This window comes from Gouania willdenowi, chromosome 10, assembly GCF_900634775.1.
Source record: "Gouania willdenowi chromosome 10, fGouWil2.1, whole genome shotgun sequence".
Lineage (NCBI taxonomy): Eukaryota > Metazoa > Chordata > Actinopteri > Blenniiformes > Gobiesocidae > Gouania > Gouania willdenowi.
In genome coordinates, this window is record NC_041053.1 from 35,875,629 (window position 1) to 35,901,766 (window position 26,138).

At 36.7% G+C, this 26,138-nt stretch overlaps 1 protein-coding gene across 6 annotated transcripts in view; it reads right to left on the reverse strand.

Annotated features, from left to right (window-relative positions):
• Positions 1 to 26,138, reverse strand: part of LOC114470578 (teneurin-3) — a 293,284-nt gene that overhangs the window by 227,053 nt on the left and 40,093 nt on the right. For 5 of the 6 annotated variants that reach the window (XM_028458831.1, XM_028458830.1, XM_028458827.1 and 2 more), the window contains exons 2-3: positions 23,884 to 24,356; positions 19,058 to 19,333 (exon numbers count right to left, since the gene is read on the reverse strand). In XM_028458831.1, coding sequence (XP_028314632.1) covers positions 19,058 to 19,333; positions 23,884 to 24,142 — 535 coding nt within the window. In that variant the 5' untranslated portion in view covers positions 24,143 to 24,356. Of the gene's footprint in view, positions 1 to 19,057; positions 19,334 to 23,883; positions 24,357 to 26,138 lie in introns of those variants that run through there. The other variant, XM_028458826.1, reaches the window with a different exon arrangement.

Here is a 26,138-nt window from a genome sequence, read left to right on the forward strand (position 1 = left end):
AGAGTAAAAAAAAAAACAAAACAAATGTGATAGCTGCACACTGATTTCTAACTAATTTTATTACAATGACCGCAGTCGTAGCTCTTTCAGATCCACGACCATAACACTGAGATGTGCATTTTGTGGGAAAATGAGATTTCGTCGTCTGAATTAGGGATTCTGTTTCATGTTCTGTTTGTTGGTGTTGGGTTGTGTTTGACCGAGATAAAAGGGCCGGCCTGGGCGGATCTAGGCAGGATATAAAGAAGGGAGCCTTTTACGGACGAATATGTTTCTTTCTTTGAGCATGAATCAGTTTACATGGTATACAATATCAATCGTTGGCCTCAAATCCATATCTGCAAAGTGCTAAGGTTTGCATTGGTGATTAGATGAATTGAACTGAGAACAGTCTGTTACTTGAGCATCCCTTCATGGCTCGGATACCTAATGCCTTTCCCTTTCCTCTGAAGTGACCACAGTTTCAGGATGCTTTGCTCCGGGCACTTGGCCAGAAAGCTTTATGTATTCTGATACCATTCATTTTTAATCAGGACCAGAATACCCTTCCAAAGCTTGTGCAAGACGCCTTTGGCTACAAGACGACAATATTGCAAGCCATTTTAATTGATTTGGCAGTTTTACCTTTTGTTGCTGGTGTAAGTTGACATTTATGTTTGCTAATATTCTGAGTGAGAACTCCCGCACTGCATATTTAAATGTTATTTTCTCTTTTTCTGGCGCTAAATTATGCACCCCCACCCACACTATACGGAGTGCAGCCAGAGTGCATTGTGTGTGTTCAGCATATTTCACTTGGCTTCCTTCCTTCGACGGGCCCATCTCGTCACCGTATGTGGTGGAAGGGGTGCCTTCGCATTACTGCTGGGGGGGAGAAAGGACACGAGCGTCTTCTTCTGTGGTTTAATGAGTTTGACAATGAAAGTGACAGGGCGTCCTCCCTGGACCTTGCCGTGTGATCAATCATAACAATGGCTCACCATTTCCTCCACTGGATACTGACCCCTTTTCCCTTAAGGAGAAGAAATGTGTGTAGGTGTTGGGTGGGGGGGGGGGCATGTATTTTTCTTTGGATGTCGCCGTGCCAACGCTTTCTTTCATATCACCCCTCAAAGTCCTTCAGTAAAAATGTCTGTTATAGCTGCAACCAGGCATGTCTCACCTGTGGGGAATGCGGGGGATGCAACACCCGCATTTTCAGAAAAACTAAAATTCATCCCCCTCACTATTTACAGAGGGATTCATTGTTGAAAACAGATTGATCCAGTTAGATTGATTGAAAGGTGATCACAGCCAGCTATTCATTTATTCTAAATCATATCCACTGTTATCCAGGAAACGTATTATTTGCGCCACAGTGTATAGTCATCGTGGTTTCAATAAGAAAAAAAAAATGGAGTAAAAGTGACTAAAAGATATGGAAGAGGTGGTGAAATGGAATTTTAGAAACCACAAAAATTGGTTAAAAGTTGCAAATTGGAGAGAAAAAGTTGTAAAAAATATGGGTATGACAAAATCATGAAAGTGGTTAAATTGGCAAAAAAAAAAGCATGAAATATGGTTAAAAAAAAAAGTTACAATAATGGGACAACATGTGCTACATTAGGTTGGAAAAGTCGTCGAAATACATTAAAAGGAGCAAAAATAGGCAAGAAAAAGTGATGAAAGATGAAAATAGGTTAAAATATGGCAAGTTGCAGAAAAAGGGTAAAAATTATCCGATAATCAAAAAATATTTTTATTTTCTTAAAGGCATTGATTGAATGGTGATCAAGCCAATCACAGCCAGCCATTTGATGAAGCCGTCGTTCTGAGAAGGTAAACAAAGATTTAACAGCAATGAGTAAAGTGTAAAAGTAAAGTGACAAAAAATTAGTAACAGGTTGCAAAAATTGTCCAAAAGTGGCAAAAACGTGGCAAGAAAAGAGTAAAAAGTGACTAAAACGGGCAAAAAAGCAGTCACGAGTGGCAAAAAGAAAAAAAAAGAGGAAAAAGATGTATGTATGTAATGGCTAAAGCTAGCTTAAATGAGCAAAATGTGGCAAACAATAGTGAAAAAGAGACAAATATGTGGAACAAAAAGTAACAAGTGTTATTTATTGGGCAAAAGGTAGCTTATTTGGATGAAAAGTGGCAAAAATGGTTAAAAAATTGACAAATAATTGGATAAAAGTGTCAAAAAGAACTTGCAAAAATGGACAAGAAATTTGGAAAAAATGATATTTATTGGCAAAAGGAAGCTAAAATCTGACAAAACAAAAAAGTGTCAATTTTTTGGGAAAAGGTGCAAAAATGAGACAAAGGAAGTTGCAAAATGGCCAAAGAAAAAGGTAAAAGTGGGGGAGTAATAATTATTTAAATTAAGACATAAAGAGCCACATGTTGAGTATCACTGACTTAATAACAGCTTTAGCATGTTTTTAAGTAAATTAATTTAATTTCAACTAAATTGGGAGTCAACAGTTGCCCCATACGCTTAGAACAATTACTTTGCAGTTTTCTTGGGTTGCTTATTTTCCAGAAGCAAAATACATAAGAAGGAAAAAAATATCCAAATGTGGGAATATTAAACTGATTCTGTCACATAAACTATTTTAAGCTTGGATAACACCCTTAAGGAGGGGAAGTTTGATCGGGCTTAAAGTTTCTAAATCCCATCACCTGAAGGGCTTAGATGGTGATGTGACGTCGCTAGCTCAGTTGCTGCAGAGATTTAATGCAAATATCCCAAAGTGAGATCATTTTATGATAATTCTCCAAAGGTTCAGCACTCGTAAAGTGACAGTAAAAAAAAAAAAACGGAGAATGAAATGAGGAGAGCGCTGAGAACATGAAGACATAGGTGACCGTTCCTCTCGCCCCTGTCTCCCACATGAGCCATCAGCACGTTTTATTAGCTGATAATTACAAGCTTCTGCTTCTATTTCTGTAAATGTTGCTTTTCAGCTTGACAATTGAAATAATAATAATAATTAAAAAAAAAAAAAAACATCAACAATAGATCCAAAAATATCATCACTTTAAACTTGTTTGAGGTTTGCTTCCACCACAAATATCCCACATCAGGGAAAGGGGGGCTTAGTATGAGGTTTTATGGCCTTTTTTATGTCACTTAATTGTCTTTTTTATCTACTCTACAGATGTACACACTGTGTGTACGCTCTTTAAAGCAACATAAAAGTCAGATCAATGCAATACATCATCAGATAAATGAATCTCAATAAAGGACGTTAAATTTTAAGAGTTTCGAGCTAAAAGTATCGTTTTATATAATTTTTTTTTTTTTTCTGGCTGCTTTTAGAACTGAAGACATTTTATTTCATATCAGGGCCTACTGTATATAAGTCACTGCTTATTGATTTGTGAATGTATATTTTAACGACTACTGTAGCTAAACCCACTGATCAGCCAAAGACCAGAAAAATCATGATAAGAGAGAGCGCCGTGTGTGTGTGTGTGTGTGTGTGTGTGTGTGTGTGTGTGTGTGTGTGTGTGTGTGTGTGTGTGTGTGTGTGTGTGTGTGTGTGTGTGTGTGTGTGTGTGTGTGTGTGTGTGTGTGTGTGTGTGTGTGTGTGTGTGTGCGTGTGTCAATTGCACATACTTTATGTGAGTTCAACACTTAGAAAACCGATGGTCTCGGTTATCAGTTATAGGGGCTCCGATTTTACGTGGTCGCAGAAAACAGATGTATTAAAAACATAAATGGAAAATGTTTATTATTACTTTTTAATTATAATGATAATTGTTTGATACAAAATCAAGAGGGACGTCTGATATAACAGGGATATGCATGTTTTATTACAATTTTCCCAAATGTAATAAACACGAATGCCATTTTGCATTCGTGTTGTGACCTTTTTGCATTTGTGTTCATTTCTTTAAATGCATTCACCTGACACTTCCCGGCCACCGGGTTTCTGCAACGGAAGTGTTTTCGACGGACCGGTATTACAGACCGACACATTTCTGGCAGATGTTTTTAACCCACCAGAACAGTTAAGAACAAGAATAAGACATCGAAACGCGTATGAAAGTAAGTGAAAGTTGATTAGGATACTCTTATATTTTTCATATCAGGCTATCATATCATAATACCCGTCCATCTGTAATACCGGTCCGTCGGAAACACTTCCGTTGTGGCCGGTTTGCGTTCGTGTTGTGACCTGTTTGCATTTGTGTTCGTTTCTGTAAATGCATTCACCTGACATTTCCCAGCCACCGTAAGTAAGCCATTAACTAAGAGGTTTCCCTCAATAACCTCAGAATTATTACTTATTAGTAGTAAGTAAGGAAGATGTATATGAATTAGGATCTCAACATGCTAGGATTAGGGTTAGGGTCAGGGTTAAACCTAACCCTAATCCTAATCCTAATCCTAACCCTGTTTGGACTGCGAGACTGCCATTAAGTGTCTAATAATGCATTAATAAGTACTTAATAATGATTAAATAAGAGCCAATATGTTACTAATGCTAATAAGCAACTAATTAATGGTTATAGGTGTTCCCTAAACTATTGTGTTACTAGATTTTCATAATAAATTAAGTTTTAATAGCCTTTTTTTGTCCTTCAGTCAATGTTTTATTCAGTGTTTAGAAATGTATGCATTCATTTCATTTCTGTTCTAAGTATTGATCTCGTCCTCTCTCATTGTTGTTCCTTTGTGCAAGGTGACCTCAAGTATCTTTTTAAAGCTTCAAATATGAAATACATATCATGAATAGTCCTGGACACTAATATCTGTCAATGAAATACCTGATTTTTTATCCGCATGGCTCGTGTGTAGATCTTTTACTCGACACACTTTGCCTTTGACCTTTTGACTTTACTTTTGACACTAATTTCAGCGGCAAGAAAATCCACCAATGCACCTGGGATTCTCACATGTAAATTTGCAAAGACGTATGAATTTTTCATTCGTGCGTGAATATTTACGTGCACACGCCATACAGTATATGTGCACAAACTGTTCCGCGTGCACGCACAAGTCTTTCACAGTGACCTTACACCATACACATTTACTGTATGTAATGCAGCGGTTTTTTTTTTTCTCCAAAGCCTGCTACTTGCATTGGTCCTGAGAGGCTCAATTCATTGAATATAAGTGATTTAAAAGTTTAACCCTCATATTATGGAAGTGAACATTTTTAAATAAAAGTTAAAGGCACTCTTTTTCTTTACTGCGTATGATTGAGAGGGCGATTTGTGGTCATGTTGTTGTTGATGTAATGTTTGTTGATGAGTTTAAATGTTTTTAATGATGATTTTAATTGTTTTTGCTGCTGATTTTCAATGTCTTTTCTGCTGATTGTATACAAAGAAATGCTCCTTGCCTTGCCTATTATCCTTGGTCAATTTGACCCTGTTTAATATTTATTATTGAAAACATAATAGTTGACTTTCTTTTTTTTTTTTTTGCTTCATATTTCCCAATTTGATAGGTACGATTGATTAAGCATAACATTTCATAATGATTTTTTTTTTTTTTTTTTTCAATCTGCTGAACGTATATTGGACGCATTGGTGTTCCTCTGGGGTCAATTTGACCCCAAGCTGTTTTAGCTGTGTAAAACTTGTCTCTGTGTGTGACCAATGTGTGACTTTTCACCCACACCTACAGATGTAAAGTTGATACATGACAAAATATAACTGATATTTCCCACGCTGTGGAGACCGGTGTAATAAAAATAAGCAAATAATTTTTTATTTTATTTATTTATTTTTTTAAATGAGAAGAAGGGGGGTCACCAACATCAATTAATATGGTTCATTCTGTGAAAATCCTGAATCATACTCTTGTGGTCATTAATGTTGAGAATATTTGGATGAAAACTATTCAAAATTAATTCATTATAATTCTATTTTAAATGTTTGTCCTGATGGTGGCGCTAGAGAACGGGTCATGGTTTAATAATCAAGGTTTTTTTTTTATGTATTCAACAAATAAACAAAGTTCCTGACACCAAAAATTGGTCACCAATTTTCTGAAAATCATTTTCTGAAGGCAAATATCCCTGGGGTCCGATTGACCCCATGGGTAAAATGTGTTTGTTATATTTGAAGATAATAGGAGGGATAAAGTCACAGTCTTAATCGGTGTGTATTTTCTAGTTCACGCTGAGATAAATGACGTGGAAGCAGGAGAAGTACATTTTTCTGAAAAGATTTATGCGCTGAATATATAAAGTTGTCAACATTCAACCCTGTGCCAGCTGGATAAATAAAGCTCTCTGTGCTTTATAGTCTGAAACACTGGAGGACGAGCAGCAACAACACCCACTGCGGGCTACATCTGTGCAATAGTTGCCTTTAACATTTTCCACTACATTAAACTCGGGGAAATATTTCGTAATATTTGATTAAATGCAGAGGCGAAACACTGATTTGTGGTATTGTTAAAGCTGGATGAAACGCTGAGATGATGAAAACGCGCTGAAACTCAGACTAAAAGTTAAAACGTGTTAATAAAACATTTTTTTTTCCTTCTCAAGTATTGCTGCTAACAATGACGCGTCAAAATGTGTAATGAAATGTGCTTTTACTGAGGGAAATTAGACCCGTCTGTTATCGTCATTTCATGCCATTACCACAAACCTTGCACCGTTTGATTCAAAGCAGATGAAATATTGCCCATCCTGGGCGAAAAGCAGAGACACATCCACACTTGGGAGTGTCAGCAGTCCTCTAACTTTTCCAGCTATCAGTATTCTTCTTTCCGAAGGAGGACTTGCAAAGGTCAAAGCCACGGCACCATGACAATACCTATAACAAATATTCCTGTATCCCCAGATACGGGAGAAAAAGGAGACTGTAAAGGAAAGACGACATGAAACCAAATAAATTGGAAGGTGAGTCTAGCCTGGGGACGACATCAGAGCGTCCCGTGTCAAAGCAGGACAAGAGAAAAATCTACTATAAAACACAGGCCCGGATGCAAAAACTTGACAGTTAAAGCAGTGTTTCTCAAATGGGGGTACGTGTACCGCGAGTTCAGGGGTCTGCAACCTTTACTTTCAAAGGAGCCATTTTGCCTCATCTCACTTGGATTAAAGTCCTCCTGGAGCCGAAAAAATACCTTCTCAATAAAGACAATACAGTGAATTAAATTCTATACAGTTCAAATGATATAGAATAATTTGATGTGATTTATATTGATCATGTAAAGGGAACCTTAAAAACTGTTTAAAATAAAATAAATTAATTTCAAGAAACAACAACAAAACAATATCTTCCATCTTCAAATTCTTACACATCTCAGTTTACATGAACACATTATTATATAAAGAAGATATTTTTTTGTTAGTGGATTTAAAGGGCCATAAAAAGTAACATGAAGTTTGATAATACATGAGCATGACAGTCAACACATGTTAATTGTTAATTTCTTGCCACACATAAAGCATGCATATTTAACCGTCACATTGGTGGTTAAATTAATCTGTTCCCACACAATTAAAATCTCTATTTTCTTCCAGAATAGTGTTTTTGTTGGTTTAGTTATTTTACCAGGAATTTAAAACTTAAGGTTAGTCACAGGTGCAGGAAAGTTGATGGTCTGTAGATGTTGCAGGAGGTGAAGTAGGAAGGTCATTATTTTAAGGTTAACAAATTGTTGTATCTTGATTTTATTTGTTATTAATCATTAATAGTAACTGTAAGAAAATAACAGCTGTTTGTTTCAATAGTTTTTCTAAAGCTATAAGGAGCCATTGCAAAAGAGCCACATGAGGCTCCAGAGCCACAGGTTGCAGACCCCTGCGCTAGGTGTATGCGATGGCACTACAGAGGGTACTTCAGAGACAGAGAGGAAAATGAACGACTCAAAGTATTAAAAAGAGAAAGTGTCTATTTGTACGGTTGCCATATGGACAACCCCTGGTGCTATTGGTACACGTATGAAGCGTCTTAGGGTTAGGTTTATGGTTAGGTTATAACCCTATAACGCAACAATTTTTAGGGTTAGGTTTGTGGTTAGGTTTAGTCTTAGTCACGTGACCTAAACTGGCCAATGACTGACCTATCATGTGACCTAAACTGGCCAATGAGGTGTGCTGCATATGCATAGAATGTCAGTGTATTGATACAGCAACAATACAGATAGCCACTGCCTTAAAAATATGGGGTTTCATAATATTTATTTTGAATTAAAAATGATAATCACACTGAATATTACCAGCAACACACAACATGTCAACAAAGACATACTAAGTGAGATAAAAATACACAAGATCACAACAAAATACACAAAAATAACAGAGAAACATGCAAAATGTCATAAGAAACGACACCAAAAACATCAGGAGGGAAAACGCTCTGTTGAAAACGCTCAAACCATGAGGATAGAAGTCCTTCAACGGTCAGAGCAACCAAAAGCAGCACAAGTTGGCAATTTGACCAAAAAAGCTGCTAAATGACCTAAAAAGCAGGCTGAATGCTTCACTCCAATAGAAAACAATGGTATGTTTACAGGCAAATGGGGCTGTGTGACGTCTTCAATCACGTGATTTCAAGATGGCGGAACACAGGTTCTAAAACGGTAAATTATAGTCCAGTTTTAAAAGTTAACAGAATGAATATGGTGCAAAATAAAGCATTTTGTTAGGAATAGATCTTCTAATAAGGACATTTAAAATATTTTAGGCCATATTTGTAAAAACAGAGGAGGATCCCTTTGAACGGTGTTTCCTTTAAATCTTCTCCTCACGCTCAGCCTGTTAAATGGACGTGTATGATTGTAGCGTTGAATAAACACACGTGTGCACTGTGCATTCATTTATAATATGGATCAACATTGTAATCACTGTTTTCCACATTGATATTCATAAGGTACGGAATGATTTCCTGCTTATTTCCTGAACTGCATGGTAATACAATCACTCAATTAGGTTGTGTGATGAAACGAAATGAGCCATTTTCTCTAGAGGACGGTAAATACTGGCCCTCATAATTGACAACCGCAAACGTAATTCCTAATCAGAATAACATGTTTCACGTTCTGGAACCTGTTAAATGGAACTGAGGGGCCCGTGTTGCTTGGAAAGCAGGTGAAACATCAGAGGTGAGTGATTAAGAATAGCTGCAGCCAGCGAGGAGTTAATGCTGTTTTAAGACTTTTTTATGGTGTAAACCTGTAAAAGGAAACCGACTGTAAAATATGGGCCGGTCTGATTTACAATTACAGGAGTTGCTCATAAATCTCTGCAGTTTAAAATCACTGTTTAACACTGGGATAGATGAATTATTCCCTCAATATTTCACTACCAGTATTGGATGAGCATGGACAGTAATAGCTCATCTGTAAACTTAAAACAGTCAGAATCACTGACTAATTATCTATATTCTCAATAATGTAAGGACACATTTTCATTAGGGGCACATTTAGGATGTTGAAAATCGTGGATTTTTTGCAGTAGCTTATACTTAAATTTCCACGTTAGCTTTACTGTATGAGCAGCGTAGCAGCAGTGCTGAATTTCCCTTAATGTTTAGGAAGGACCACCAGACTCAAACGCCACTCACTTTCTTCTTCTTGTTCTTCTTGTTCTCATTTCTTTGCCAGGCAAATATTATGACGGTTGGTGGTACCGAATCATTGGCACATAACAATGTATAAATAGGGCTCATTATTCCGTACATGTCACTGTGTCATGTGACTACTCCTCCGTTGGTTCTTGTTAGATCTGAATGCAGTTTGGTATGAATACTCTATGAATGAATATGATAAGATGCTCAGAGCCCTTTTTTAAAAAAATGGGGCCCAGGGGCCCACCCCCCATTTCCGGTGATTTCCAAATCTATGGCCTCGCACAATTTTATTAGGGTTCCGGGGCCCACTCCCCTTTTTTCGGCAATTTCCATTAAAGTTGTTTTGTCATTCATTTGTGAGTCAAATATTGCGACAGTTGGTGGTACCGAATCCTTGACACATACCAATATTTGAATGGGGCCCATTACTCTGTATGTGTGGGGCCCCATTTTTCAAATGACTACTCCTTCGTTAATGCTCGTTGAATCGGGATGTAATTTGACATGGATATTCAATGAGTGGATGTTAAGAGCCTCTCGGAGACCTTTTTTTTACTGAAAAGAACCGAGTTATTTGACTGAATTCTCAGGAACGTGGTCGGTGCTATTCGGCGCGGAGACGTTCCGTGGACCCGGCCGTAGTTCATCCACACTTGTAAAAATTGATGGTTCCTGTTTTATTACCTAATGCATTGACTGTTTGAAAATTGACATCAGAAAGTTGTTCTCAGGTTTCCATGGATACGGTTGATGATAATGGAGTGAAAAGAAAAAGGGAAAGTGCTGAAAATTGCATTACAAAAAGCTAGAAAGCTAGGATTTTTCTGTTTTATTAAGCAATGCACACTTAATATTTCAGTGGGTACAATGTTTCCTGAAAACAATATATTAAAAAAGTATCGTGCCCAGATATATTTTTTCCCAAATGTGCCCTTAACAAAAATGTTGGCCACGCTAAAGGGAGAAAGAAAGAATTCACAAGTACACATCAAAGCGATCAGCTGATGCTGTGATGCTTTGAATCACATAGGGATGCATCAAAGCAATCAGTAGATGCCTCTGAAGAAGACTGACACTAGCTGGCAGTCAAAACATGTATAAAAAAAAAGTTTGTCTGAATAAATGAAACCCTAACATATTATTTAAAAAAAAAGACAAAATGAACTTGCTATAATTATTACTTGTATTAAAAATAATATTTGACTACTATACTATACTTTACTATATTCCTTTACATTCCTAATAAAAAAAAACCACAACATAATATTTACATTTGAGTGTCCGGTAAACAAATTATATTTAATAGCACAAAAAAAGAAATATTTTGAGAATGTTCAACTTTAATCTTAGTAAGTGATTCATTATTGAAAAAAAAAGAAGAAAAAAAAAACTTCATTCACTAGAAACAGTATTTACTGTCAGGGAGCAGGAACTGTCTACGTCTGGTGAGGTAATGCTTTTATAGTGACAACATTTTAAAATAGAGTAAAAACCAAACTATGATGACACATGCAATGCATCACACAAAGGATGAATTTAAACTCCCTCGTTAATGGCGAGTTTGTCTTTGATGAAGAGTTCATGTGTCACAGACCGTTGGCGCGCGCACACACACACACACACACACACACACACACACACAGGATGCTGACCTCCTCACAGCTTTTCACAAATAGTCAGAAATAGAAATCAGCATCTTTCTGCATGACTGGTGAGTTGCTGTAACACCTACTGCGACACGTTGCTACGTCAGCAGCGACTCCCACATCCCTCGTCACCCTGAGCACTAACAATGTTGAGTGACGACGACTTCAATCTGCCATGTGATGACAACAGACGATGCTAATCAAAGTGCGCCTCCTTTCCCAAGCCCCATTAAAGAAATATGAAACAGTTTTACTTTCAGCTCTGCACATGTTCTTTAAAAAAACATCACAGATGGCTGATCCCCTCTGACCAGTTCTCAACCTTTTCAGCCCACGACCCAGAATATGAAGGTTCCAGAGACCGGGGACCCCCACTGTACCTGAAGGTGGTTGAACACAGACATGAACATTGAAGAACAGTCATGTGGAGACAGGGCCATCTATAAGGGGGGATAAAAGGGAGAGATTTTTGGGGTCCATCCATAAAGTCAACAAAATGATGGTCCATTGTTCTATGAATCTGTGATAACCACATTTATTTATTCATCTGAATAAATGTTTATTATTATTTGTGCCATAGTGTATAGTCATCTTAAAATGGGTTAAAAGTGAATGGTATAAAGGTGGTAAAGTGGGATTATAAAAACCACAGAAATAGGTTAAATGTGGTTCAAATTGTCAATATTGGTTTAAAAGTGGCAAAAAAAAGTATAAGAACAATTAACTGGCAAATAACAGGCATGACAAATTACAAATGTGGTTAAATTGGCAAAAAAATAAGCATGAGATGTTAAAATAATGAGTCAACATATGCAGCATTAGGTGGGAAAAGTGGTAGGAAGGGTTGATAAGTGCCAAAAACATATTGAAAGTGGAAAAAATGTGAAGTAAAGGCATTGAAATTTGATAGAGAAGTGATAGAAATGGGAGTAATGTAGCAAAAATGCAAAAATATGGCAAGAAAAAGTGATGAAAATAGGTTAAATTATTGCAAGTTTGGTGTAGTTGCAGAAAAATGAAGCAAAAATGAGCTCAAATTGTTAATAAAAATTTTCTTTGTTTCCTAAAGGCATCTGGCGACCCCCTGCAAGTGCCTCGAACCCAAGTTTGAGAACCTCTGCATCAGACGAAAAATCGAAAGACATAAAAAAAGTGATTCATCTGATGTTATTTATTCTTTCTGTGTTCGGCTTGTGCCATATTGAATTTTTTAAAGTGGTGATGGAGCGGTGATGATGCAGTAGATCAATAGGCTGACTCCACTGTCACAATACAAGACACAGATCTGAGACTGTGTGTTGACAGGAGGCGTGTCACCTTCATCTGCACAATGTTCTCTCTCTGCATCTTCATCTGGAAAGGGCTTCACTTCTGCTGGGATGTTTCTTTTTTGAGAAGCAAAGTGAGTCATGCAAGTGTGCGCATGAGCATGTGTGTGTATGAAGACGTGTCTCACGCATGGGGGATGCAACACCCGCACTTTCACAAAAGCAAAAAATTCATCCCCATCACTTTTTACAGCGGGATTCATTGTTGACAACATATTGGTTCAGTTAGATTGATTGAATGGTGATCAAGTCAATCACAGCCAGACATTTGACGAAGCCGCCGTTCCAAGAAGGTTAACATAGAGTTAATAGCGATGAATAAAGTGTAAGTAAAGTGACAAAAAATGATTAACAGGTGGCAAAAATAATCCGAAAGTGACAAAAACATGGCAAGCAAAGAGTGTAAAGTGACTGAAATGGGCCAAAAGAAGTCAAGAGTGGCAAAAATATGTTTAAAAAAAAGGAAACAGGTGGTATGTAATGGCACAATGCAGCTGAAATGATCAAAATGTGGCAAATAATAGTGAAAAGGGGCAAAAATGTGTTATTTATTTGGATGAAAGGTGTCACAAAATGGTTAAAGAATGGACAAAATTGGATAAAAGTGTCAAAAAGAACTAACAAAAACAGACAAAAATTAAGAAAAAGGGATATTTATTGACAAAAGGAAGCTAAAATCTGAAAAAACAAAAAGATGGCACATTTTTTGGAAAAGGGGAAAAAATGGGACAAAGGAAGTTGCAAAATGACCAAAGAAAAAGGTAAAAAAGGGGTTAAAAAGTTTCCTCCTTTTAAGGTTTTCTGGGGCAATGCTGATTTCAAATGACACATAAAGAGCCTCATGTTGAATATCATTGACTTAATAACAGCTTTATCATGGTTTTAGTAAATTAATTTAATAAACTAAATTGGGAGTCGGTTGCCTTACCCTTAGGACATCCTCACTTTTCAAATCGCTGATCCACCAGTGTGTGTGTGTGTGTGTGTGTGTGTGTGTGTGTGTGTGTGTGTGTGTGTGTGTGTGTGTGTGTGTGTGTGTGTGAGGTGTAAAGTGTGAGGACATGAATTGGAGCACATGGAGAAGCATGTTCAGGGATGTCTGTTATGCTTTCAAACCCCAACCCTCCAAAAAAAACCAAAAAAGCCTTTTTATGCTGGCTTTGCTGCTGCTGCTGCTGCACACTTTACGGTGACTGCGACTGATTTAATTAACCTTTTACCGACACCGTTCACACAATAAATGTGTGAGCAATGCTCGGTAAAAATATGTATGACTGCAATGTAGACCCTGTGACTCGGACAAATTGGAAATCTTTTCTGCTGTTATTCCCTCGTAAACAGTCCTCTATGAGGGAAAAGGTAAAAAGGAGCTGCTACTGCTGCTGCTGCATCCTACATGAAAAACATCAAAGAAGCCGTAGACTTTCATCCCTCAGAAATTGCTTTGGACAGAAGGTGCAGGGACGAGTAACGGATACTTCTCTAACCACAGATGACAGGCATCACAGTGGAAGTCCCTTCTTATAGTGACCAGGCTCTAGCATGGCTCCAAACTCCTCCCAACTAACAATAAATCTCATGCGAGATGATGGCTTTTTTTTTTTTTGCTGCTGCAGTTCCTGTCGCTCGTTGAATTTATACTGAGCAGCAGATTTTTCCCACGCTATTAGGAATACCAGTGAGCTGAGGTTCTGTTTGACGCAGTCACTCAGGTTTAATGAGGGATGGATGTATGACTGAACCTGGAACCAGCACCGAGAACTTTAAGGTTGAATAATATGGAACATAAAACAGGAATCATGAAGGGAGTTTGGTTTTTTACTCACTGAAAAGCCCCAAAAAATACAAATAAAAACTAAAAAACAGAACAAAGTGTTGAAACTTTACGAAAGTAAATTAAAATGTGAGATATAAATGAACCCATTGCTGTAACATTTTTCTCATGAAAATAATTTGGATTTATTGGGGGTTTTTTTGTGTGTGAAATAACTTTCCCTTGAAATTTTAAATAGAATAACCTGACAGGCTAATCAATAAAACAAGCACTATTTTTTATATTTTAAAGCTTAACATATACATCCTGGAATTTGTTTTACTGTAAGATTTTGTGCAATAATTAGCATATATTTATTAATTTCACAAACAAACCAATTATGCACTCAACTATCAATACACAGGAAAATTGTGCCAAAACGTGCATGTGAGGGCATATTCGGTGTCATATGACATGTCTGACTGATATTGTTTGAATGAATAAATAAATAAATAAATAAATAAATAAATAAATAAATAAATAAATAAACAACAAACAATTTAATTTAGGAAGTGATAATTTTTCATCCGTTTGTTTGATTATAGAAAACCAAAGACTCTATATAACCCAATCTATTTAGAGACACAAGTATAATGTCATTATTTTGTCTTTATAAGTAATTGTAGTTATCAGCATCCACTGGTTTCCTCCCACAGTCCAAAAAGTGAACCTTCACTTAATTCAGAGCCTCTGAAGTAGCCAGAGAGTGATTTTTTTGTCTTGTTATTTCACTTAAAATTATCATTTCAGCTAAATTTATGTCTGATAGCTAAAATATCAATGTACGCCTTAAAAAGCAAAAGCTTTTTTCGCTGATATGTTGCCCACGTTGGCGTCTCGTGCCACTTGCGACAACTGTGGCTTCATCTTTCAGAGGTTGGACGTCCCTCTGACTGAGGTTAACATCGGCCGCTGTCGCGTTCCAGGACTGTGCAGAGGTTTCAACACTTGTCTAGTGTCAAACTCTCTGTAGAACAGAGGGAATTAAAATGAAATATTGAGTTCATTTATGAATAAGTGGGGCTGAACGGCCCCTTGTCGGAGCTTCTGCGTGCATATTCAGCTGATGGAAACCTTCGGATGGGTCATTTCTCTTTAGCTGCTTCATTAAATTGTGAAAGTCAAAAGTGCAACGCCTCGCCACGAAAAATGGCTGAGAAACGTAAAGGTAGTGTGGTGGGGGCAGGGTTTCCTTTTTTTTTTTTTTTTTCATTTGCTCCGCCTACAAAAACAAACACGTGAGAAAGGACCAATTATGTTGGGCTTTCCATTCCTTCTAAGTTCTTGAAATACAATTTTTGTGGATTTGTTGAGGGGGCTGCACAAAATTAGACCGGGGGCCAGTTGTCTATGTCTGATCTAAGTAAATGAGATCCAGTATGAAGTTTTTTCCCCTAACATTGAAAAAGCTTTGGCACCTGGGATGGAGCTGATTAAGTGTTTATTTTCCATGTAATGGAGCTAATTCAGACAAAAAGGGAGTCAGTTGGAGGCTCAGTGGGAGCCAATCAGTCGCAGCTACTCGAGGCCGTTCCGAAGAAACTACAGAGGAGGCGACGCCAAAAAGGGTGAACAGCGCTCGTGGATTGTGTTCATGTAGTTTAAAAAACGGTGAAGGGCAGGTGTGGTGGAGACTTAATGGTGAGCCTAGTGAAGCAGAACGTCTATGGTGTGCTGGCTGTGGAAAAGAGCACTGGTGAATGGTTTTATCCTTGGTACACACACACACACACACACACACACACGCCGTCAAATATCAGCATCGTGTGTGTGTGTGTGTGTGTGTGTGTGTGAGGGGGAGGGGCAGGATTTGAGGCTCTTCTCTAGAGAAACACATACCTGCACATGTGTTGGACGAAAGCAACTGGCGGCCCGGGGGCCACATGCGGCCCTCGCTCTAATTTTGAGTGGCCCCTGAAGTAAATGCATAAAATGAGTTAAAAACACATACAAAGTGAATAAAATGTACACTAGACAGCATAAATACACAAAATTACTCCAAAAACGGCAATATAAAAATAAAAAAACAACACCTAATGAGAGAAAAATAGAAAATTACAAAACGACAACAAAAACACAGAAAACCAATTGACAAAAAATGTCTCCAAAATAGTGACAAAAATACACAAATTGGCTCATAACCCACAAAACAAACAAAATAGGAGGAAAATACGCTAAATGACTGAAAAAAAAAAAAAAAAAAAAACATAAAACGACACAAGACAAAAGCAGAAAATGCACAATGAGAAAATAAAAAAAAAAATTACACATCATGATCACAACAATATATCACACCAAAAGCACAAGAAATGAACACACAAACGTAGTGTTGTTCCCTGTATTAATGCTCAGATTGGTCATTATTCTAAATGCTGACATGAATAGTGATGGCCCTCGGATCAGAAAATCACTTTTTTGTGGCCCCGCTGTGACACATGGCCTAAAGCAAACACCAGACACACAAACAATTTGATTAGTTTGAGGTGTGATGACATTCTGAGATGCTACGAAAGGCATATGAACCTCCAACCCCCGACATAAACTCACTTTGATGAATGCCAACATTAAGAAAATGACTTTGTCTTGAATGTCAGACTAAAGCTTATATATATATATATATATATTTTTTTTTTTACTTTGTTTTTCCTGCTATGTCATTTACTTTATTCAAATAATCAGCCCTTTGCATTGTGTAGGAAACTGCTTTGTAATCACAAAATAATGTAGAAAGAGAACTTTCAATGTTTGGACCACAATTAAGAAAAAATGCATTTACGCTAATATTAGGGTGATAGAAATGTCAGTGTTGGTGGTGCCTTCATGTTCATGGTCAAGGAAAGATTTGGCTTTAAATGTTTGATGATGGTCAACAAATCACTGAATAGTATAGGTAAAAAAACAAAACAATATCATTCTGACAATATTTTTAAGTATTTTAATACATTTAAAAAAACCTTTTTTCTAAATAAATGAAAATGTATTATTATTATTTTGATTTTGTATTTCAAAAAGTATTAAAATATTTTTTTAAAGTATTTTATAATTATTATTATTATTATTATTATTGTTAATTAATTAATGTGTATAAATATACACATGAATCGTTTCAGTGATTTGTCAACCATTGTTATTATTATTATTATTATTATTATTATTATTATTATTATTAGAAATATTTAAAAAATTAAAAATAGAAAAAAAATTAAAATTACAAAAAAAATATTGGAATTGGAATGTTCATCATGACTTAATGTGTGTTATTTCCTGGCTCTGTGTGTGTGTGTGTGTGTGTGTGTGTGTGTGTGTGTGTGTGCGTGTGTGAAAAAGTGATACTGCAAATAACATGTCGTAGTAAAACCATGAAAACCTTGGAACAAGCCCCGCCTTTCTGCAACACACAACCTCCGTCCTCCATCTCACATTTCCAGCAGATGAAATTTGCACTTCAAACCTTTTGTGCCCATTTAATCACCCATTCTGTATGACCAGTCAACCACCGCTGAATATTCTAAGCTCAATCTCGGAGCGAGGCACACAGAGCCATCTTTGATTACACGCCAGCTCATGGGGAAACTTTATCAAACTCCTCTATTTCCTGTGGAGAACGACCAGGTGACCAGAAAACAGGCACGTCTCACCCGTGGGGGATGCGACACCCTCACTTTCATAAAAACAAAAAATCATCCCCATAAACTTTTACAAAGGGATTCATTGTTGGAAAGGTATTGGTCCAGAGAGATTGATTGAATGGTGATCAAGCCAATCACAGCCAACCATTTGGCGAAGCTGCCGTTAAACAAAGATGAGTAAAGTGTAAGATAAGTGACAAAAAAAGAGTAACAACTGGCAAAAAATTGTCAAAACATGGCAAAAATGTGCCAAGTGAAGAGTGAAAAGTGACTAAAATGAGCCAAAAGCAGCCAAAAAAAAAAAAAAAAAGGAAATAGGTTGTACATACTAGTAAAAGGCAGCTTAAATTAGAAAAATGTGGTAGACAATTGTGAAAAATGGCAAAATGTATGACAAAAAGAGGCAAAATGTAGGAAAAAAGGAAACAAGTGTTATATATTGAGCAAAAGGGAGCTTTTTTTGGATTAAAAGTGGCAAAAAATGGTTAAAGAATGAAAAAAAGTTGGATAAAAAGAACTTCCAAAAATGTACAAAAATTAGGAAAAAGTGATATGTATTGGCATAATTAGGCTAAAATCAGAAAAAAAAAGTGTCACATTTTTTGAAAAGGGGCAGAAATGGCACAAAGGAAGTTGCAAAATGGCCAAAGAAAAATGTAAAAAGGGGTTAAAAAGTTTCCCCCTTTTAAGGTTTTCTGGGGAATGCTGATTTAAAATGAGACATAAAGAGCCACATGTTGAGTATCAATGCTTTATCATGGTTTTAGTAAATTAATTTCATAAACTACATTGGGAGTCGACGGTTAGAACACCCTCACTTTTAAACTCTCTGATCCAGCCCTGGCAGAAACTACTGCTCAATCTGAAGGAAGGAATCCGGCCTTTGATCCCAACAAAGACAGCTGCGAATGCCTCTGCGACTACTGGCCCCGCCAATCAGGCTCCTACTCTTTCCCACCAATCAGAGCCTTGTTTCCAGCACCAAACATAATCCATCTGACTGCTGCTTTCACTGACATTTTTTTTCTCTTCCCTTCCCTTAGAAAAGGAAAAGGAAGCATGAGAACTTAAATAAACAAACCCAAGGAGCAGGAATGAAAAGTGTGCTTGGCTCACCCATCTCATTGTCCGACTTATTGTCCATTTCCGTGTCGGTGAGTGTCAGCGCTGAGTTGGAGCGACTGGAGAGGCATGAGTTCTGACCCGATTTCGCCCCCGTTCCCCAAAGAGTCATGGTACGTTCCGGTGATACGGGTTCATGGTTCTCCGTGGGTCCTTGTCCTCTGGCGTAGCCGCTGAGCGGGTGGGATAGGCCGGGCTCGGGGCAGAGGGCCAACGCTCTGCGAGTTGACGGCTCACAAATCCCCAGTTGCCTCAGTGAAAATGTCTGCCCTGCGAACGACAAAGAGTCGTAAAGTTAACAAACCGAGCAACGGCATGGACGACGGCCAGGGGCCAGAGTGACTTAAAAAAACACTTAGTCTAAGAGCGTGGTGACTAAGCAGGGTTTAATAGTTCAATCACAGCCCCCTAAAGCTACTTAACACTCATCGACTTATTGAGAAGGAGAAATGCATTTTATTGCACCACCTGTCACACATTAACCCTCCGATTATCCTTGAGGTCAATTTGACTCCATTCAGTGTTTATCAATTAAATAAATTATATTTGAGTTTTTGGGTTTTTTTTTTTTTTTTTTCCTTCATATTTTAAAATATTCCCATTAGAGTACATTTGAGAAGATTTGGAAGAAAAATATTCAAGATAATGAAAGTTTGGCCTGATGGTGGCACTAGAGAACAGGTCAAGTTTTCAGTATCAAGGGCGTATTTATGTATTCGATAAATTAACAAAATGCTTGGTAAAAAAAAGTATAATGTTCACATGGGATGAAAAAGTTATTTTTTTGTCGGCATCCAATCAAAATTGATTTTGTGACGTGGAAGGCGGGACAAACATTAATACCACCCCATATCAGGTTGATAAGTGGTAATTGAACAAATATCATATATATATGAATGTCATATTTGAGGATAATAGGCAGGTTAATAAGCATGTTTAAAAAAAATCTGTGAATTAGTTATTTTGAAATGGAAAAAAAAAAAATACACCTTTACAAAAATATATAAACATCTCCTAATACTTTGTTTTGCAGCTGACGTCACAGGTCATGTGATCTTTGTTTATCAGCCATCTTGGATGGCACTTAGCTTGGACGGTTTGGGCTTGTGACGCAGAAATCACAGTATTTTATTTAATAGAGTGTCAAAATAACACCATGGTGTTTCACTGCTGTGCTGCTGGACGTACGAACAGGCCAGGAAAAGTCCCTGGCTTGTCCTTTTATCGTTTCCCAGCTGACAGAAAGCGACGTGAACAATGGATTTCAGCTGTCAACCACAAAGTTTGGAACTCAGTTCAGAGTGAGACTTTTGCTGCAGCGGCGGTTCAGTTAAAATCTGATAAAAGACACATACATTTGTCAAAAATAAATCTATTTATTTAGCATTTAACATTTCTTAGTGCAGGGGTGCTTTGAACAAGCGGCCCGACTTGCGGAATCACGCAATCACTTGCAGGGAGTTCGCTTGAAGTGGCGTCATTTCCATTCATTTTGAATGTAATCTAGTCACTTCAGTCGCGTCCGGTGTGAACGCACCTTCATCCTGGTCATTTCTCTGCGTGAGATATACATGGTGTGGCGTGGGAGCGTGTGAACAGGTTGAAATGCGTGTGTCTCACGCCCAGTTTGTATCCATTCTGAATAAAGTGTGTTTATTATAATATTTCACCCCTGAGGTCGTACATGCATATGCATATCAGAAAATGCATTTAATCATCAAACATTACATACAGAATGTAACATTTTCTTTACCATTCTTTAGTTAAATACGTAAAAATACGTGTTTAAAAGCATAAAGTAGAAACTCAGCAGGTAATTATGACGCACAGATGACAAAAAGTGTCCTTTTCTCCACCACTAATGTTAAATCTGACATTTTACGTCTAATGTAAAGGAATAAATTAGACGATTATAGATATGGATGACAAAATCCTTAACTCCACTACTTCATAATATTCCCTTAATTATAAAAATGGACACCAATTAGCAGTGAAAAAATGTACATGGGTAATAAATAGACTGTCTGATTACAGGCTTATGAGCCAAAAGTGTGCCATAAAACAAAAGGCACTGCTAAAAACTTTTTAATTACAGAAATTAAAGCAGCTCCTAACAGGCAATTTAAGGAAAGGGTGACTAACCAAGCATTTTTCTTGATTATTATTATTATTTCTTAAGTCCAGCAGTAGAAAGTGTACATGATCCTTCCATGAGGTCTACTTTATCTCCTGGCCAATGGGACTTGAAAAGGTGGAAGTTTGACCATCTTTCCTCGTGATTACGATCTCGAAAAAGAAAAATTGTGATTTTTTTGGAAATCTTTGAAGGAAAATTACTTTTTTGTGTTTGTACAGACGACACAATGTCTGTCCTGTTTCATTTATTTAATTTTTTTTTTTACACAGATACATATCTGCAAAGGAGCAAGGAATGAAAAATGTTGCGCTCATAAAAGTTTTAAAGACTTTAAAAAAAAAAAATACATTCTTTTTTTTTACCTTGTCTGCACACTAAAAGTAGTGCAATCTTTTCGCGACAGCTATGCATGATTTATCATTGCTATTAAATGAATATTTTTTTTATTACATAATTGTGACCATATCCCTAAGGAAGGGTAAGAAAAACTTCATTAAAAGAAGAATATAAAAACAGAGGACAGTGTTACACCTGAGTAAGGGGGAAAGGAACAGGGAAGAGGGAGTCAGGGTAGGACATCACAACACATTTTTGGACGTTGAGTAAATCAGTAATTACATCAAATTTTAGAAATACAATCGAATACAATAGAATAGACCTATATTGATCCCCTGAGAAAATTCAATTGTTTCAGCAACACAATAAAAGGAGCAGACAGTAAGAAACAAAAATAAATACCAACATAGATAATAGATTAAAATATAGAAACAAATCCTTTCCTGAAGTTAATTGGGATAATTTCGTCCATTGTCGGTGATCATAAAATTCACCGAATTAGGCGATACATGTCATTTATAATGAATATTTTTTTTGATTCCTTATTGCATTCCAGTATTTCAACACATTACTAAATGTAGTTGCCTCGTGTATGAAATTTCCTCTACAAATATAAAAAGAGAGGGCAGTGTTACACCTTAGTGAGGGGGAAAGGAACAGGGAAGAGGGAGTCAGGGTAGGACAATGGAAGGGGGAAGCGACGAGTCGACTATTTTAAGTTAAAAAAATGTTCTTGAGAGAACATTAGTTGTGGTCAGTGTTGGGGTCAATTACATTTTAATATTAACAATTACATCTTCAATTATCCATGTTTATTTACAACTCAATTACGATTACGTTGACCAGCGTTTCTCCCAAATACAATTAAAATTACAATTCCAATTTCCCCCAGAAATCAATTACATATATGTTCTCAATTACTAAAATAAATTTACAATTAATCACAATTACCTACCTCTTGTCTTAGCTTTCTTATAATCTATTATTTTAATGGGTCAGTTTTGACCCATGTCTTAAATTATCTGTAAAAGACACAAAAAAATATTATCTTTCATCCGATTTCTTTTTAATCTCCTGTGTAACTAGTTCTACTTCCTTATCCATGAAATTATTGGTATTCATATTTTTGATGTGGGTGTCTGAGCCTTTTTTATGTTTATATACCCCTCAATGTACTTTTTTTTAATGGAAAAATGATCCTCAGGAGAACTGACAGGTAAACTTGATATGAAACATATTTTAATGATTGTTAACTACTTATACAGTATACAGTATACTGTAAGCCATAGAACTATAACATAGTTACCCAGTTTTGCATTTAATTAAACTGTAAATGATAGTTTTTTTTTTTTTTTTGTAGAATGTTCATGCCATTTAGGCTACAATTACAATGTCAATTTTCTGAAGTCAATTCAATTAAAAATACAACAGCAACAGATTTTTTAATGACGATAACAATTATAAATATATCATGATTTTAATTAACCCCGGAGCATCGTTGTGGCCAAAAGTGAAATTTTGGGCGTTTTTATTTATTTGTCTTTCAATATTCTGGTAAATTTTAAGGTTAGTTGTATGAAATTTTGCCACAATTGTTTTTTTTTTTCATTTTTATTTGCTTGATTCTAAAGTCCTGTTTATTAGAAGTGTATAGAAAAGGAGATATGCATCATACTGACACTTAGTAACCTCATGACCAAATGTTCCCCATTGACTCCCATTGTAACCACATATTTTTCATATACTGTAAACATAACATATCTTAATGCTTTTTCAATTAATACCTAATAGACCAAAGTCCCTACCTTCAAAATAAAGGGAAGTATGTTTTAGGTGTAATGAACCCTTACCAACCAGAGCAACCATTGCATAACGTTTTAGGGAAATTTCATTGAACAACTGGATTTCTTATTTAGCAAAATATACAAGGTGTATAAGTGTATTTTTTTTCTTTAAAACTGTTCTTGTGCCAAAAATAACAATGCATTAATTCAAATTATACTATCAATTCAAGGCTGTAATCCCCTCATCTTTGGAAATAATGCATATTTAGTGTTTTTCCTGTTGAAAAAAATAGAGCTTCTCATGATAAAAAGTCCATACAAACATAAAAAATGTTTGAAAATTATAATAAATTGTATATCTATGGATAGGTCTGAAGCAGTTGAAAAGAGCTGATGCAGCGGAAGTAAAAAAAAAAAGATGGACTACATTTTTATTGCACTTTGATGAGACAGGCAGTTTGTGTACATGTGTATGTACATTTAAATGAGCGCACAAAGGTTAATTACCAATTCCACAATTACAATTCTAATTGACCCCAACCCTGACCCTGGTTGTGTCTAACCTGGCCTGGTGTACTCTGTGCTCTCATTGTGCACCATCTCCTTGACTCTGCCACCAAACAGCATGCGTGAGGGGTCATGGTCGAAGGCCTGGAGCGTCTCACTGGAGCTGTACGATTTCTGAGTGGGAACGCGGTCCCGATCGGTCGAGGAGGCGGTGTAGCGGCGCTCCCGATCCGCGTCTCTCTCGCAGTTCCTCTGCCGCTCTCGTTGGCTCTTGGACAGCGAGCAGAAAGGCCGCTGCTCCCTCACCCGTTCCATTCTGCCTGCATGCTGGGGTATCAACTCCCACCTCTCCTCAGACTATCAGCACTGGATTAATGGACTCTTTTCAACACCCCTCCTCTTCTTATTCCTCCTTGGGCCGTGATTCTTATCCTGCAGTAAGATCCCCCCACTCTGAGCACCTCCACCGCCACTTCTCAACCTCTGTCGGTTACTTCTTCAGTCCATTCAAGCCTTCCAGACACTTCACCTGCAGAAGGAGAGATGAGGGAAGGAAGTAAAGCAAAGGAGCTCAGATAACACTAATCCATCTGCTTCATCTTCAAAAAAGCACACAATTATCCACCCCCCCCATACCCCACACCCCCCTCTGTGCACCCCACCCCCAACGCAACCATCTTTCCTCTGAAACCAAACCTTCAAACTCCTTACATACATGACTTCACCTCTTCAAAGGCAACATCTTCATTGTGTCAAGCATCAAAGTCAAGTTGGACACCATTACAATGGATGGAAAATGTAGTTTTCCATCAATTGCATTTAGCATGAGCTTCATTTAGCATGAGCTTCATTTAGCATGAGCTTCATTTAGCATGAGCTTTCAAAATTCACCATAAAATGGTCAAATTAAGCTTTTTTTTTTCTTTAAATTTTTTTACCAATTAGTGGACAGAATCAAACCAATGAATGGAGTCAATAAAACAATGAAAAAAATCTTAAATAAATCTAAAAGTAAATAATCAATCAATTAAATGTCATTTTGATATCGTGTGTAAACCTGTAGGAGAGAACTTTGGATGGAAAACTCTTCTTTCTTAAATTTCGTAAAATGTTTCCAATTCTTGTCTTTCGGCTCTTGTGTTAAGTGCAGTGTTATTCAACCTAGGGGACGACATGTGGGGTCGCCTGGAATTAAAATGGGGTCGCCTGAAATGTCTAATAATTGGTAAAAGAAAAAAAAAAACATGATTGATGTTTAAAATTATTTTCTCTAATTGTTATTCTATTTCAAATACACATCACATACAGTACATATCAAACAACTGTGTCCTATGTTTCAACTTTCTCAAATATGAATTTAGTTCAAATAAAATGCAGTATAAAAATATTTGGTATTTTTAACACACTTTAATAAACATGACCAAAAACTAACTCTAAGTGCGAAAAAAAAAAATTAAAAAAAAGTCTCCATGGGGTCCCCGGAGATTTGTGAAATGAAAATGGGGGGGGATACATCTGAAAATAAATAATGAATTAAAAATATTTTAAATATAATCCTGTACATTTTAATCTGATATAATGAAATACACTTTAAAACAGTGTGTAAAGAAACCTGTAGAGGACATTACTGGATATAAATATTACCTACAGTACATTTGTCATTTGTTTTAATCATTAGAGTTTGAAAATCACGGGTCATTTTGCCCTAATTATAAAATCTGTACCATCTTGTCTGCCTGCTCAGGTGTTGCTAAGTTTAATTTTTCTTTGTCATCCAACATTGGCATTAATAACTCTACAATTGTGATAAATGGGGCCCCGTCTAAGATAGAAGAGAATGTCCACCCCCCCCCCTACAGTAAAGCAGCACGTTTCACAAGAAGTAATAAAATAATATATATTCGTAGTTTGGGTAAAACAACAATCCTGTGTGATAAAATATATCAATTAACTTAAAAAATTCAGAAATAAATGAGAAAAAAAATCCTTTTACTTTCCCCCCTTAAATATGACCTACAGAAACGAAAGAAGCATAGATGCATAATTAAGCATTTATTCTGTCACTCAGTAAAAACATGAGCAGGAAAGACGTAAATACCAAACACCCCCTCAAACCTAGGATGGTATTCACGTTAGCTATTTTTGTAGCTTCTCTTAGATGTTGTTCACTGAGCATGTGCAGGATTCTTCTTCTTCTTCTTCTTTCTTCTTCTTCTTCTTCTTCTTCTTCTTCTTTCTTCTTCTTCTTCTTCTTCTTCTTCTTCTTCTTCTTCTTCTTCTTCTTCTTCTTCTTTCTTCTTCTTCTTCTTCT